We start from the raw sequence: 15,314 nt of genomic DNA on the forward strand, positions 1-15,314 counted from the left end.
TTTTCCATTTATTCTGTTCTTTTTCTCTCTCTTCTTCAAGGACTCTATTTGTAGTGAACTCCAGGGAGTCTAGGTGTTGATCAACTTAATAGTATCTTACAAATCACTGGTGTGTTCTATTTTTTCACTTATATTTTCTTTCTCCTTTTTGCTCAGGATGGATAATGTTTACTGACTGGTCTTCAAGTTCACTTTTTATTTTATAGTCTTACACACTGCTAGGCTTATTCGGTAAATTTTCCATATACACAAACTGCATTTGTCCTTTTGTAATTTCTACTATGTCCCTTTCTGGAGTTTTAGTTTTCCTTACTGATATTCCCCATCAGCTCATTCATTATGATCATCTTTTCTTTAAAACCTTTAAGAAAATTAAAATGACTACTTGAAAGTACATTTCTGAAAATTATCATTTTCAGAATGATAATGAGGTATTCAAAATTTGTTTCTATTTATTGCATTTTCTCTAACTGTAGGTCATATTCTTCTGTTTCACATGTCTAATATTCAAGAATTTAAATATATATTAGGCATTGTGGATAATATATCAAAAATTACCTAAAATGTATTGTTTTCTCTTAAAGAGTATATACTTTTCTTTTGGCAGACAGTTATTGTTGGATTCTTTTTGGTGTGTCATACTTAAATTTTATTTATTTATTTATTTTATTTTATTTTTTTAGAATTAAAACATTTTATTTTGCCATAAGAAGCTCTATGAACTAATATCAGATGATGGTTAATGAAAAGTAGAACTTAAAGTCATGACACAGAGGATTGTACAAGTATGAACATTACAGTATTAGGGGAAATGAACAGGGTTTCATATGACTGACAAAGGTGAAGAAGCCAGTGATGCTGAATTAGCACTTAATTACTTAGAATATGCATGCCTTGACGATACAAAATACCTTGATCAATGTTTACCGATTGTTTTATCTTCTTAGTACAGTGGAAAAAATGTGGCATTATTCCCTCATAGTGGTTGTACATAGGGGATAATTACCACCCAGATGATAATAATCAATTAAAATGTTTAATCCTGCAAGACTGTTATAGCATTTTAAAATCTCTGCTTAGTCTGAGCATTTGAGTAACAAATTTCTACTTTGAATAGTTACTGTCCAGAATATTTACAGGTAATTTCACATTAGAACAAATTTGAAGCCCGCCTGAAAGAATAAAGGAAGTTCAATAGCTGTAAAGCTAAGTATAAAATAGAAAAACCCCATAGTAAGTTTTAAACAGCAGCTTGCTACAAATTTCCAATACAGTAAAGACTGGGAGTGAAGAGTTTTTGTCCAAAAGAAGTATTCTACATGAACTCTTGAACTTTGAAGAAGGAAACTTCTAGAAAAACTGAAGATCCTGAGACACATGCAAGTAAGAGTTTTCTGGCAAAATTGAAATTTAATTTTCCAGTTTTCCACCTCCCAAAAAACTCCGGAAGATACCTTTAAGTATGCACAGATTTTTAAATTTTCATATTCAGAATTAGCACAGCAGCAGCAAATAATTATACCAATATTACTCAGAACTGATAGTTTTCAATTATTGAATTAATTCCTGGCTTGTCATAATAGGCTTGTAGAAATGACCAAGTTTTATTATGACAAACTAATTTATCTACAGTTGAGTCCAAAAGACCTGGAAGCTCTGCTGGCATCAGTATCATTTACAATGGCATAAGTAATTATGACTAACTGCTGAAATAACATTAATGAAACTCAAATTTCCACTGAGAACACTTTATAATCAGAGAGTAATGTTATATCTACACAGAAAAGAAACAGATATGGTGATTTCAGAGATCACAGTCTTAAGTTATCAGATGATTTCAAATTTTCTAGGTTTAGTTGATAAAATGGTTTGAAGGCCTAGACTCACAGAACAGAAAACAGATAAATGCACATCACTCCACCACTTGGTAAACAAAGGATAATTCTTCCTTTTCCTTGTATTTTTGCAAATACTGATGCCAAATACCCTCAGCTACCAACTTAAGATACACTGAATGATGTATATATGAGAAGTTATGATTAAAGCTTTAAGTTCAAAGTTAAGAAATAGACTGTTTTTTAAAAATACATGGTAAGGAGAAAATATCTATGTTGAACTAAGAAATACTTAAGCAAGTTTATGAATGACTAATAACTATGCACAACAATCTTTTTCAGTATCTATTATTTTTTTCCTTTGGGGAAAAAAACATTTACAGTTCAACAAGTTAATTGTTATAAATGCTAGGCTATATATTTGTGCCAACCCACTTCCTTTTATTACTAGCACTTAAGTTTTAACTTTACTTTCTAACTGTTTAAATATGTCATTTTAAAAGGAAGAAAGCTGGTATTTATTGTTGTCAAGATTAATGGGAATTGACAAGCCTATATACCATTCCACGTGTAGTTTCTGATTGTTATATTGTGGTAATTTGCAGATGGAATGGCACTTACTTTAGAAGGGGTAAAAGTAAGATCTTGCTGAAAGGAACATACTAGATCACAGCTTCAACTATTTCAAATGAAAACTTCCTATAGAGGATCTAAGAAATATGAATATTTAAAAATATATGCCAATAGCCTCCACCCAAAATACATGAGTCTCATCTATGAAATCTACCATTTACAAAGATTTATACATAATTAGATTATGTATAAAAATTAATTTGGTGGCTTTTAGATTCAAAATTTCTAACATTTTATGGGAATATTAACCATATCGAACAAAAAGGAAATCTCCACTTGATTCCATTCTCTTATGTAAGAGCAGAGAATTAAAAAAAGTGTGACAGAACTTGTGTGTCTCCTGTCTACATTATGAAGATTCGTTTTTCCACTAGTTTTTCTGCCTACAAAGATCACATTGCAAAGGTAGAGAGTATGGCCTAGCCACCAAAATCTTTCAGACAATGGCAATAAAGGCAAGGATTAATGCTAATTAACTAAAAACTAAGTCATTCTTCATACAAGACTCATCTGCATGGCTATTTTCATGAGGGGAGGCAGGAGGTTGCTATCCATTTGGACTAGCAGAATACACAATCAAGTGGAGATGTGTTATGAAATATTCTAGACCAGTTTCAGAAGTTTTTTATGTCATATACAAGACAAGAAAAATTTATAGTCTCAATGTAAGAAAACCGAGAATTCAGCAGTAAAGTGCTAACATGGAAGGGGAAGGTTGTATGATGTACTAGGGTATGATAGTAACTCCAGTTATTTTCAAAAAACATTCAGACTGCTTCAAATTCTAGTCAGAAAACTATCCCTCCATGCTTTTTCATTCTTGCCTCTTTTAAATGAGCTGAAAGCTAACTATATAAACATACTGAGAGGGGAAATTCTCAACCTCTACTGAAACTTTAAGAAAAATTTGCTTCTAAAAACCATCAACAATAATCCAACTAGACTACTTTCAGATGATATGGCAGATCAAATTAACTTATTTTCACCTTAATTGGTTTTACAGGTCTTCTGAAATCCCTGCCCCTTAACCCAAACCGAAACTTCCTGATATTTCGAAGGAGTTCAGTAAGATTCTGGTATTATAAACTCAAACTCGGTACTGCCATCTGTTACATTCTATTTAAAAATTGAATCATTTTCCTGCTGAATAAAGATATCTTCCCAGGTCATTGGCTTGTTCTGAGTAGATGTGGTCCCTACTGGAGGTTCCTTTCCAGCATCAACCTTATACCCAATACCATCATCCCTCATTACAGGCACAGTCCTTGACCTATCAGAAAGGTATGCATATTGTCTGATCTGTAAAGATTTGCATGGATGTAAACGGTAAAGCTTCGAGTCCCCAGAAGGATCTTGACTATGAACCGACTTTATATGTGAAGACATAAATTGATAGTTGATGAAAGATTTGCCACATGCCAAACATTGATACCTTCGCTCCCCTGTGTGATGAATTTCATGCTTTGTACGATATTCTGCAAGAGGAAATACCTTCTCGAAGTAACGGCTTGGATACTTCTTCTCCCAAGAATGAATGTTAAAATGTCTCCGCAAGCTTGTCAGACAGACATATGACCTTTTGCATACAATGCAGATATAATAGACCCTTCCATCTACTATCAACTCATAGTGCTCATCATGTTTTACTTTCATGCGTTTGCTTGCTGACTCATTGCCAGACATTTTTGGTATTTCATTCTCAAGTCTGGCTTCCCCTTCATCAGGGTCATCTTTGACAGGGATCACTATGTCATAAGTATCTTCACCGATATTTGCATAAACCTTGCAACCAGTTGACAAGCCTTCAATTTCGGTAGCTGTGTCTAAAGTAATGATCTTCTGACCTTCCATTAGGTGTTTTGATCCTAAACCTGGATCATTAATGTTTCTAGTAATTATATCTGAAATTTTTAAAGAATTGGAAAGTGGTTCTTGCAGAAGTGTAGGAATCTGCATCTTCTGTATCAATGATCCATCAAAAGTGGTATTTTGGGACGTATCAGCCTGTGGGACCAAAGATGTATTACTGACTGCAGAGTCTGGACTGGAGCTAATAGTGTCATCATCATCATCTATAATTTCCTCCTCCTCCTCTTCACTGGCTTTGTTTCCTGTTAAAACAGCACTATTTGGTGTCTGCTGATTCTGCATAAGTAAATTGATTGAAGAAGACATATGATTTGGAAGTGAAGAACTGACATTTGGTGGTGTAGTAAGTGGTGCCTGATTTAACAAAATAATATTGGGAGTCAGATGTGTTGGAGCCGAAGATACCAGCAATTGTTCACTTCCTTCATACTTAAATTTTATACTTTATTAGGGCAGGTATATTCCAGTTTAGAATTTAATTCTAGGACCTGGCCCTTACTCTAGAGCTGCCCTGTTTGAAATGGTAGCCATTATTCACATGTGGCTATTAAAATTTAACTGTATGTTAATTTAAATTAAATTTAAAAACCAATTATTCTTTTCCACTAGCCACATTTCAAATACTCAAAAACCACATATAGTTCTTGGCTACCAAAATGATCAATGCAGAAAATACTTATCTTATTGTAGAAAACTCTACTGCATTAGCATTGCATTAGGCTTGATCCTTACCATATATAATTAGTCAACTGAATGTTCATAGTGCTCAGTGAAGTCTATCTACTCTGCTTAGACACCATAACTACAATTTCTCCATTTAACACTCAGCACTGAAGCAGTGCTTCTAAATCACATGCATGTTAATCTGTGTATGAAAAGTATAACCTGTGATCAAGCACAGAAGGTGAATTACTACATAGATATCTGGTTCTTATTCCATCTCCCCAAAACATATACAATTTCTGCTCATTGAGTACCATGTCTTGCAAATTTCAACTGTTTCAAATACTCAGACTTAAAATTTTTTTCTATAGTGCAGCATGACCAAAGCTCTGTCTCCTGGCTGACTCATCAAGAGGATCTACGAGCATAATGCCAGGGGAGTCATGAGCTAATCTCTGTGTATTCCTTTGTAGTCTGCTTTTTATTCTTCCCATGTTTATAGTTAGAGATATGACAATATTGGTACTAGTTACTCTGCCATATCAAGAAGTTTCTATTGTTTTTCAAGGGACCCAAAACAATTTTTCCCACAAAGAAACAGTTCTTTTGTAGTTCAGAAACTGATTAGTTATGATACGTTTTCATTTACTTAATACTGACTGAATACTCAGTGAAAAAAAAATTTCCATTCCAATTTCCTACAATTTTCAATGTGGCATTCCTGCTATCTATAAAGTTAGTAATTTTACTAAACAGTAAACAGGAAATAGAATTATACACACAGATTCCTATATATTTCCTTAGCAGTGAAATTATTACCCAGGGTTTGCCACAATAGGTAAATTGATCATAGTCATTATTGATAAATTAGTAATGGTCTTTACTTAACTAGAAAACACAAAACAGGTTAGAAGCTAAGAAAGTTGAAAGCTATGAAAACACCTCTTTGGATTTTAAGTATGACACATTTAGAAATAATTCCTAACATTTGAACTAGTAATAACAGAAGGAACTAAATGAGATAAAAAAAATTCAGTGGATCTGACATGTATATAACCCATTTAATCCTTTAAATGCAACTAACACTTCTCCGTATACATAAGCCATTTCAAACTAAATTATTACTTGTATGTTCAATTTATGCCTCTCTGATCTCTCCTTCCCAGCACCCTAATTTTCTGACTGTGTATTCTAACTGATTCCTGTATTCAGGTGGTTAAAAAAAGAGAAAAGGTAGGATGGTAAGTTTGAGAAAGTAATCTAAATAGGTTGCAAAAAAATGAAGGAGAGAGAGAGAAAAAATCTACATAGTGCCTTAATTTTAACAGTATCTGATGTTCTGGGAATAGTTCTTACACCATCCCACAGTTTCTTGGTATTTCAATCTGCTGGGATGGCCATGATGTTTAACAAGAAGAAATGAACTATCCTAATACTTAGGTCTATTGTAGCTCACATTTACTTATATTAATAACCATAATTATAGACTCATAACTATAATTCATACATTAAAGTTAAATTAGAAGTATATCTGTATACAATTTAAGAATACTCAGTATTTTCCTAGCTTTTAGATGTTTAGGATAGTTACTTAAAATTCCCTTTGTGTCTAAAATTATATTATTTGAATTAAAAGCTGCAATTAACTAATAACCCTTCCCTATAAATGTAATAATAAAAGTAAAAATTCTAGAACTATTTTGAATTTTTCATTTTGATATGAATTATATCAGAAAGCATTGAATTTCTGTAGTTTAATATGAATAATCAGAAAGTAATTAAAATGTAGAACAATATAACTGAAATGATTAAAATAAAGATAATTGTAAAATTATCACATAAATGAGTTCAGACCTAGCTTATTCATTTTCTATGATCTCTTCAGTGCTGCAAAGGCATTTATTTCTAAGATGATGACTTCAACTTCTCTAGCTAATGCAACTACTAGGATGTGGTATTTTGATCCTCTTTGTACAGTTGTAACCTTGTAATGCTGAACTCTGTAGTTAGCTGATGGCCAGGAAAACAAAATTCAGTAAATAATACCATTGTAATGAGTCGGTTCTTAAGTAAACTTCAATGGATTTTCTCAAAATCCATAAACAAACAACAGTATAACCTAAATGTTAAGTTGGCAGTTATTGCACAAAAGGGCAGAGATGCTTCTAATACTTTTTTAAAACACAAAGCAGAGTTCAGGAAATAGTATTAGTACTGACTGGATGATAGCCATAGTTTAATAGTTTATTAAGCTCTTTTTCAGTTATTGTATTCCTGGAATCCAAATGCTTTCTCTTGGTTTCCAAACTTTGTTTGGCATTATAAATATAATTTCAATAGAACTTTCAATCACTTAAGTGCTCATTTTGAATCCTCTTGTATAATGTGTTGCCCAAACATTGTTAAATCCTAACAGAAGTCACAAACTTCTAAGACTACAACTTCACAAAAACTAAAAAAAAAAAAAAAAAATCTTATGACAAAGCATCAACATGTCGAATATCTTTGAGAGTTGAGTTGAATTAACTTTCAATACGTGTGATAAGTAGTGTTCTCCACAGGAAACCAGTACATATTTTGTCAACTGATAAACTACTGTAATAAAAGCTGTGGAAACTTGAGACAGTTTTCAGGATGCTTTCTAGTTTTTCAATGAAGTCAATAATTCATGTACATGTGATTTTAAATGTTCCTGAGATGATTTTATTGATGTATTTATTCAAGGAAAAGAGCATCATCCAAATCATTTAGTGGTGATTAATATAAGAGCAATCTTAGTGGGAAAAAAAGTCCACCATTCAACCTCTGAAGTCAACTAAAGTCTTAAAACTATACTCTTGCCATTCCTTAGCTATTTCCCTTATCTATTCTCTCTTTTTATTTTTTTTTTGCCATCTGTGGCCTCTGGAAATATTTTTTCATTGCCAAGATAATTTCATATGTTCATAAGCCTAACCTCTTCATTTCCTCAGCTCATAAAAACTCATTTCCAGTGATACTTCTTTCTGAACACTTTTTAGTAGAATGTGCTCCTTTTTTCCACAAATGATTATTTCAGAGGCAGGGAAAAATGAATTGCATTTCCTGGTTCTCTACTGCCATTTCCAGTCTACTAAACCCCATCAAAAACTTGTTTGGTTTTTGAAGTTTCTGCTATCTGCTTAGAGCAGTGATCCTTAAAGTGTGATCCAGAAACTAGTACAGCACTGAAACCATTCATTACTGCCCAAAAGCTAGTACTAAACTTCAGGGTAAGCAATTAAACATTTTAAAGGAATTCAACAGAATAATTTTATGGTTGTTGACCCCAACAATAAAAAAAATGTATGCTTGGGTCTTGTATGTCTATTATTTTTTACTTCATTTTTTGGTACTTTACTTTTATTATGTGTTACAAAAGTAATAGTCCATAACACTTTGGGAAAATTATAAAAACTGGTCCTTTATCACAGGTAGTTTGAGAAACACTAACTTGGATGGCTTGCTTCTCATCTGAGTCACTGTTATTTACTGATAATCATGGTTATTTTTCCACACTATTATAGACAATTTCCTGCCACCATTCTAGACAAAAGCAATGGTCACCTGCACAACACTGTAGACTCATAATTTCTTGATCCATTTATTTGAACAAAATTTACCTTCAAAGAATGCTCACAACCAGTATCTTACTCTCAGGTTTCTTTACTCCTTAATTCTGAAAATTTTCACTCCTAGATAATAACTTTCTATCCATCTCCCAACTTACTAAAACTGCTCTTTACCAAGAGCACAATCTTTATGAGTTGATTTCCTTCTGTTGGTGCTAAGTCATCTGGTTCACTATTCTGGCAACATTGCCAGAGGCATATTCAATTTACCTATACTAGAGACCTTTCTAATCTCCAATCCAGTGTAAATCCACTACAAAAGAAAGTAAATATTTTCTTCACTTTCGCTCTCAAAATTTGCTTGAATTATTATTTCCAACCTCATGCTAATTCTCCTTTCATTTATTTTTACCTAGATTTCTTCCTTGTCATACAAATTTCACTCATTCAGGATTCAAACACTAACCTTCTGTCTTCAAAGTGCAATTAAGAAAGAACATTAAGGGGCTGGGGATGTGGCTCAAGTGGTAGCGCACTTGCCTCGCATGCGTGCGGCCCGGGTTCGATCCTCAGCACCACATACCAACAAAGATGTTGTGTCCGCTGAGAACTAAAAAATAAATATTAAAAATTCTCTCTCTCTCTCTCTCTTTCTCCCCTCTCTCATTCTCTCTTTAAAAAAAAAAGAAAGAACATTAAATAACAAATGAAGGGCTTTGAGCACAAACTTCTTTAAGATGTATTTTTGTCAGCTTTTGTATCACTGTGACCAAAGAACCTAGTAAGAACAACTTGGAAGAGGGAGAGTTTAGTTTTAGATGTCTCAATCCATGGATGGCTGATTCCACTGCTATTGTCCCAAGGTAAAGCACTACATCATGGGGGAAGAGTCCAGTGGAGGAAATCTCTCAGTTCATGGTGGGGTCAGGAAGGAAAGAAAGAGATAGACACACATCTGATGAACCCTTCTGGGGTACACCCCTAGTGGTCCACCTCCTTTGGCCATATTCCACCTGCCTACAGTTATCACCCAGTCAGTCCAATCAAACTAGGTTGGACTAATTAGGTTTCAATTGTCATAATCTAATCACTTCACCTTTGACTAGTCCTGTATTAACAGGTGCTTTGGGGGGACACCTCATGTCCAAACCATAACAAGTTTCATCTTCATCTACCTTTGAACAGATTAATAAATTTATCATTCCTATATGTGTTATCTGAGTTTATTTCTTCCTCCTTTCTCTACATATCAAGAATTTTCCCTGGTCCCACCCATGTATCTTACATATGGACAGTGAATATCCTGTGTCAATGCTCAAAATGTGACTACAAAAAGGGAGGATTCTAATATCAAGTGTATAGGATGACACATCTGTGGATATTAATCAGGCTCTTTCCTCAGCCATTCCTGTCACTTCTCAATGGGCTCATGAACACAATGAACAAGATGGCAGGTATGGAGACTATGAAGAGGCTCACCATGTGGAATTCCACTCACCAAGGTTGCCCTAGGTACAGCCAGTGCTGAATATCCAATTGGCAACCATCAGAGACCGATATTGAGCCTCTAATATAGCACCATTCCCTGGATTAAGCAGAAGAAAAATGGCAGATTCATAACACTGGACCATTTGATTATGGAAGGGGTAATATTCTCTTTTTACTGGAATAGATACTTCATCTGGATATGAATTTTAAACAAACTCAGAATGCACTATTACAACCATGATATTCCAGACAACATTATTTATAATCAAGAAACTTACATCACAGCAAATGATGCATGGCAATTAAGCTATGTACAAGGAATTCACTGATCTCACCATGCATCCATCATCCTGACTACTTGGGACCCCTCAATAGTCTGAATCGACAGGTAAGGTAAGGAGTTACTATCCCAGCTAGAGCCATTGATCCTGAATACCCAGGAGAAACTCTGTTACCCTTATACAAGTAGGTAAGGAAAATTATACCTGGAATATAGGAAATCCCCTAGGCTATTGCTTGTAACTATATTATGTATTACTACATATTTATATCTAGCAAATGTAACTTTTAAAATAAGGGTGAAATAAAGATATATTTGAACACAGAAGAACTGAATTCAACAATATCAGGTATCTATTAGAAGTGGGGAAGAAGGAGGAGAAAGAAAAACAACAGGAAGACAAGGAAGAAGAGGAAGACAGGCAGAAAAAGAAAAGGAGGGAAAGAGATGGGAGAAGGAAAACGGAAAGAATGTTGAAAGAAGGTTATTTAAGTTATTTAATATAAGGAGAATGACAGAAAATAAAAATTCATTCAACATGAAGAAATAAAGTGATAAATTTGTGGATAAACAGAAGAATAATTTTTACTTCTCATAATTTCTTTGAAAGATATCCTGCTATTTGAAATACATATAAAATAAATGTCAATATATGAACAAATGAGGGCATAATGGAATTTTATGGATTCTAATTTAAACCATAAAGGAAGTGATTAATGCTAACAAGGTTGCAATATGTAAATAAAAGAAGAGATACATTGTTGATTAAAAAATTAAAAGGTTGTTAAGAGGCCAATTTTCCTTCATTACATGGTCTATATATTCAATATAGTTCTGATAATAACCTCACTAGACTTTTTATAGAAAATGAAAAATTAATCTTAACATTTAAAGAAAAACATAAATAATCTAAAATAACCAAAACAACCTTAAAAAATGTTGGAGGACTTTTCAATACCTGACATTGAAATTTACAGCAATCAATGAAGAATGACATTGACATAAATATAGATAAACAGATCATTATAATAGCATGTTCTAAACAGACACAAACTTACATGACACAAAAGCTATTTAATAGGATGAAAAATATTTTTTCAACAAAAATGTTGGAATAACTGGATGATCAGTTGTTAAAAAGCAATCTTCAATCTTATACAATATACAATAATTCACTTAAAATAAATCAAAGACTCAAAGAAAAACCTTAAACATTAAAGTCTGTAAAGGAAAACATGTGACAATATTCTTGCAATCTTGGCGTAAGAAAAGATTTTTAACAGAAGATGCATTAAATATTGGTAAATTAAACTTCATCAATTTTTAAACAATATGCCCATCAAATATTGTATTAAGAAAACGAACAAGCAAGCACAAACTGGGACAAAATATTTTTTATACATCAATACACTATCCAAAATATAGAGTGAAACAAAAATTAATAATAAAAGTCAAATTACTCAACTTGAAAATTGGCAAAAGATTTGAACAGATGTTTCACAAAGGTAAACATGAATAGCCAGCCAATAAGCACATAAAAAGTACTCAATATTAGTCACCGAAAGATTCAAATCAAAAACAAAAAATATACCACTATACACCTACTAAAATAGTTACTAATGAAAACACTGACAACACTTTAAGTATTGGTTAGTATATGGAACAAACAGAACTTCAATAAATTCCTACTGGGTGCAAAATGATACAGCCACTTCTATAAAAAAAATGTTAAATTATTTTATAAATACATACATTTCTATTTTATGACTTAGCAACTCTATTCCTAGGTATTTAACTAAGAGAATGAAAATATGTACACAAAAAGACATGAACAAGAATTCTTAGTTTTAATAAATAAAAACTATACAAATCCAAATTTCCATCCATAAGAGAATGAATAGTAAATATGTTATACAATGAAATATCACTAATAAAAAAAAGAAAATAACTACTTATACAAAGAGCAACATTAATCAGTATCACAAATAGTTTGCTGACATTGTATGATTCCACATCTATAAAGTTCTAAAGTAGGTAAAACAAATCTGCAGTTTTAAGAAACTCAGGGGACCCCAACTGCAGTAGGGGCCGAGCAGAGCCGCCGCCCGCGCCCACAAGGTAGGCAGACCTGCGACCGACCGGCAGAACGGGCCCAGCGGTCCGCAGGCATGGTAGACATGTCACCCCAATTGGAGTAGGGGCACAGCATGCACAAAAGTTAACTCAAAATGGATCAAGGAGCTTGATATCAAATCAGAGACACGGCGTCTGATAGAAGAAAAAGTTGGCTACGATCTACATACTGTGGGGTCGGGCTCCAAATTCCTCAATAGAACACCCATAGCACAAGAGTTAATATCTAGAATCAACAAATGGGACTTGCTCAAACTAAAAAGTTTTTTCTCAGCAAAAGAAACAATAAGAGAGGTAGATAGGGAGCCAACATCATGGGAACAAATCTTTACTCCTCACACTTCAGATAGAGCCCTAATATCCAGAGTATACAAAGAACTCAAAAAATTAGACAATAAGATAACAAATAACCCAATCAACAAATGGGCCAAGGACCTGAACAGACACTTCTCAGAGGAGGACATACAATCAATCAACAAGTACATGAAAAAATACTCACCATCGCTAGCAGTCAGAGAAATGCAAATCAAAACCACCCTAAGATACCATCTCACTCCAGTAAGATTGGGAGCCATTAGGAAGTCAAACAACAACAAGTGCTGGCGAGGATGTGGAGAAAAGGGTACACTTGTTCATTGTTGGTGGGACTGCAAATTGGTGCAACCAATTTGGAAAGCAGTATGGAGATTTCTTGGAAAGCTGGGAATGGAACCACCATTTGACCCAGCTATTCCCCTTCTTGGTCTATTCCCTAAAGACCTAAAAAGAGCATGCTACAGGGACACTGCTACATCAATGTTCATAGCAGTACAATTCACAATAGCAAGACTGTGGAACCAACCTAGATGCCCTTCAATAGATGAATGGATAAAAAATAATGTGGCATTTATACACAATGGAGTATTACTCTGCATTAAAAATGACAAAATCATAGAATTTGGAGGGAAATGGATGGCATTAGAGCAGATTATGCTAAGTGAAGCCAGCCAATCCCTAAAAAACAAATGCCAAATGTCTTCTTTGATATAAGGAGAGTAACTAAGATCAGAGTAGGGACAAAGAGCATGAGAAGAAGATTAACATTAAACAGGGATGAGAGGTGGGAGGGAAAGCGAGAGAGAAGGGAACTTGCATGGAAATGGAAGGAGACACTCAGGGTTATACAAAATTACATACAAGAGGAAGTGAGGGGAAAAGGAAAAATAATACAAGGGGGAGAAATGAATTACAGTAGAGGGGGTAGAGAGAGAAGAGGGGAGGGGAGGGGAGGGGAGGGGGGATAGTAGAGGATAGGAAAGGCAGCAGAATACAACAGACACTAGTATGGCAATATGTAAATCAATGGAAGTGTAACTGATGTGATTCTGCAATCTGTATTTGGGGTAAAAATGGGAGTTCATAACCCACTTGAATCAAAGTGTGAAATATGATATGTCAAGAACTATGTAATGTTTTGAACAACCAACAATAAAAAAAATTTTAAAAATAAAAAATAATAATAAAAAAAAAATAAAAAAAAAGAAACTCAGGGAAGTTGCTTGAGCATGTCAGGGAAGACTGACGGGAAAGGAACATAAATGAGAGAATCTTCTTAGATTATAGAAATGTCCTTTCTTTATACAGATATGGTGAAAAGGGTATAAGTTTTACCAAAACTCATTAAATTGACAAATTAATATTTATGCACTTTTACTTTTGGTTATAAATTTTATCTAACATTAAAATTATGAATAAAAAAGCAGTAAATATTAATATTAAAAATTCTAAATTTTCAATAATTAAAACCCAAATAAAAAAAAACCTCATGAGATTCTTTAATGTCTTCAATTTATATATTTAATTGAAAAAGTTTCTAGATAAAATATAAAGGTATATTTTATTACATAGTTAACCTACTTTCAATCAATTATCATAATTTTAAAGCCAGACTTGACTAGGTAATATTAATGGGTTAATATGTAACTTTGAAATTTTTTCAAGGGATTATAATACTGAAACAGGCTACTATTAACAATAAAAACCATTTTCCTCTCATCTTTTCAAGGTTTTGACATTAAATATTTAAATTAATTCCAGGAAGTGGTTTGGAAATCTGATCTTTTGTGATCCCAGAGCTTAGTGTTATGATAGATGAGTCAAGTAGCAATTAATCAAACAAACCTGTATGCAAATGTACAAGCACAGCCACACAATCATTTTCAAAAGAGTGAAGGGCTTGATATATTATGTCACGAATACAAGTTTTATGAAAAAGTATACTGACACTTGGACTAAAGATAAGAACCTTGTTTAATAGTTTTACATTTTTCCTGTAATATTTGTGGAAGCACATCAGATATTTTTACTAGCTATTTCCTTACATGTACTTGTGTGTTTAAAAAAATTTTTTTTTGGGTTGTAGATGGACACAGTGCCTTCATTTTATTTATTTATGTGGTGCTGAGGATAGAACCCAATGACTCACGCATGTGAGGCAAGCACTCTAGCCCTGAGCCACAAACCCAGCCCTGTACTTGTGTTTTTGAAGATAAAATTTAGGGCAAACATAAGCCATTAAAATGGTAACTGATTTTTTTTCTTATGAGAAAGATACTAAAAAAATGAATCCATTGCAATTTGAATTTCTGTGAGACAATAGTTTATTAAACTATCAAGTAGATTAGTAAAAAAAATTTAGTTCCTTTTACAAAATCCCTTCTTTAGAATAAAGATGTTTTCAGGGTAAAAAACTTTATATATAAATTCTCCAATACTTAGTAATTTCTTCATGGCTCAAATTCTCATTTTTTGCACTATTTCCCAACTTGTTATCAACCCTATACT

At 33.3% G+C, this 15,314-nt stretch overlaps 2 protein-coding genes across 2 annotated transcripts in view; both read right to left on the reverse strand.

Annotated features, from left to right (window-relative positions):
• Positions 1–15,314, reverse strand: part of MIPOL1 (mirror-image polydactyly 1) — a 255,695-nt gene that overhangs the window by 179,513 nt on the left and 60,868 nt on the right. The window lies entirely within an intron of this gene.
• LOC308648459 (transcriptional regulator Kaiso-like) lies at positions 1,839–4,748 on the reverse strand. The gene is given in 2 exon segments (XM_081293220.1): positions 1,839–3,584; positions 3,588–4,748. Coding segments are annotated over 2 exon segments (1,110 nt in total). The 5' UTR covers positions 4,644–4,748; the 3' UTR covers positions 1,839–3,530.

The sequence above is a fragment of the Spermophilus citellus genome (genome assembly GCF_964194105.1).
Source record: "Spermophilus citellus genome assembly, chromosome: 4".
Taxonomy (NCBI): Eukaryota; Metazoa; Chordata; class Mammalia; order Rodentia; family Sciuridae; genus Spermophilus; species Spermophilus citellus.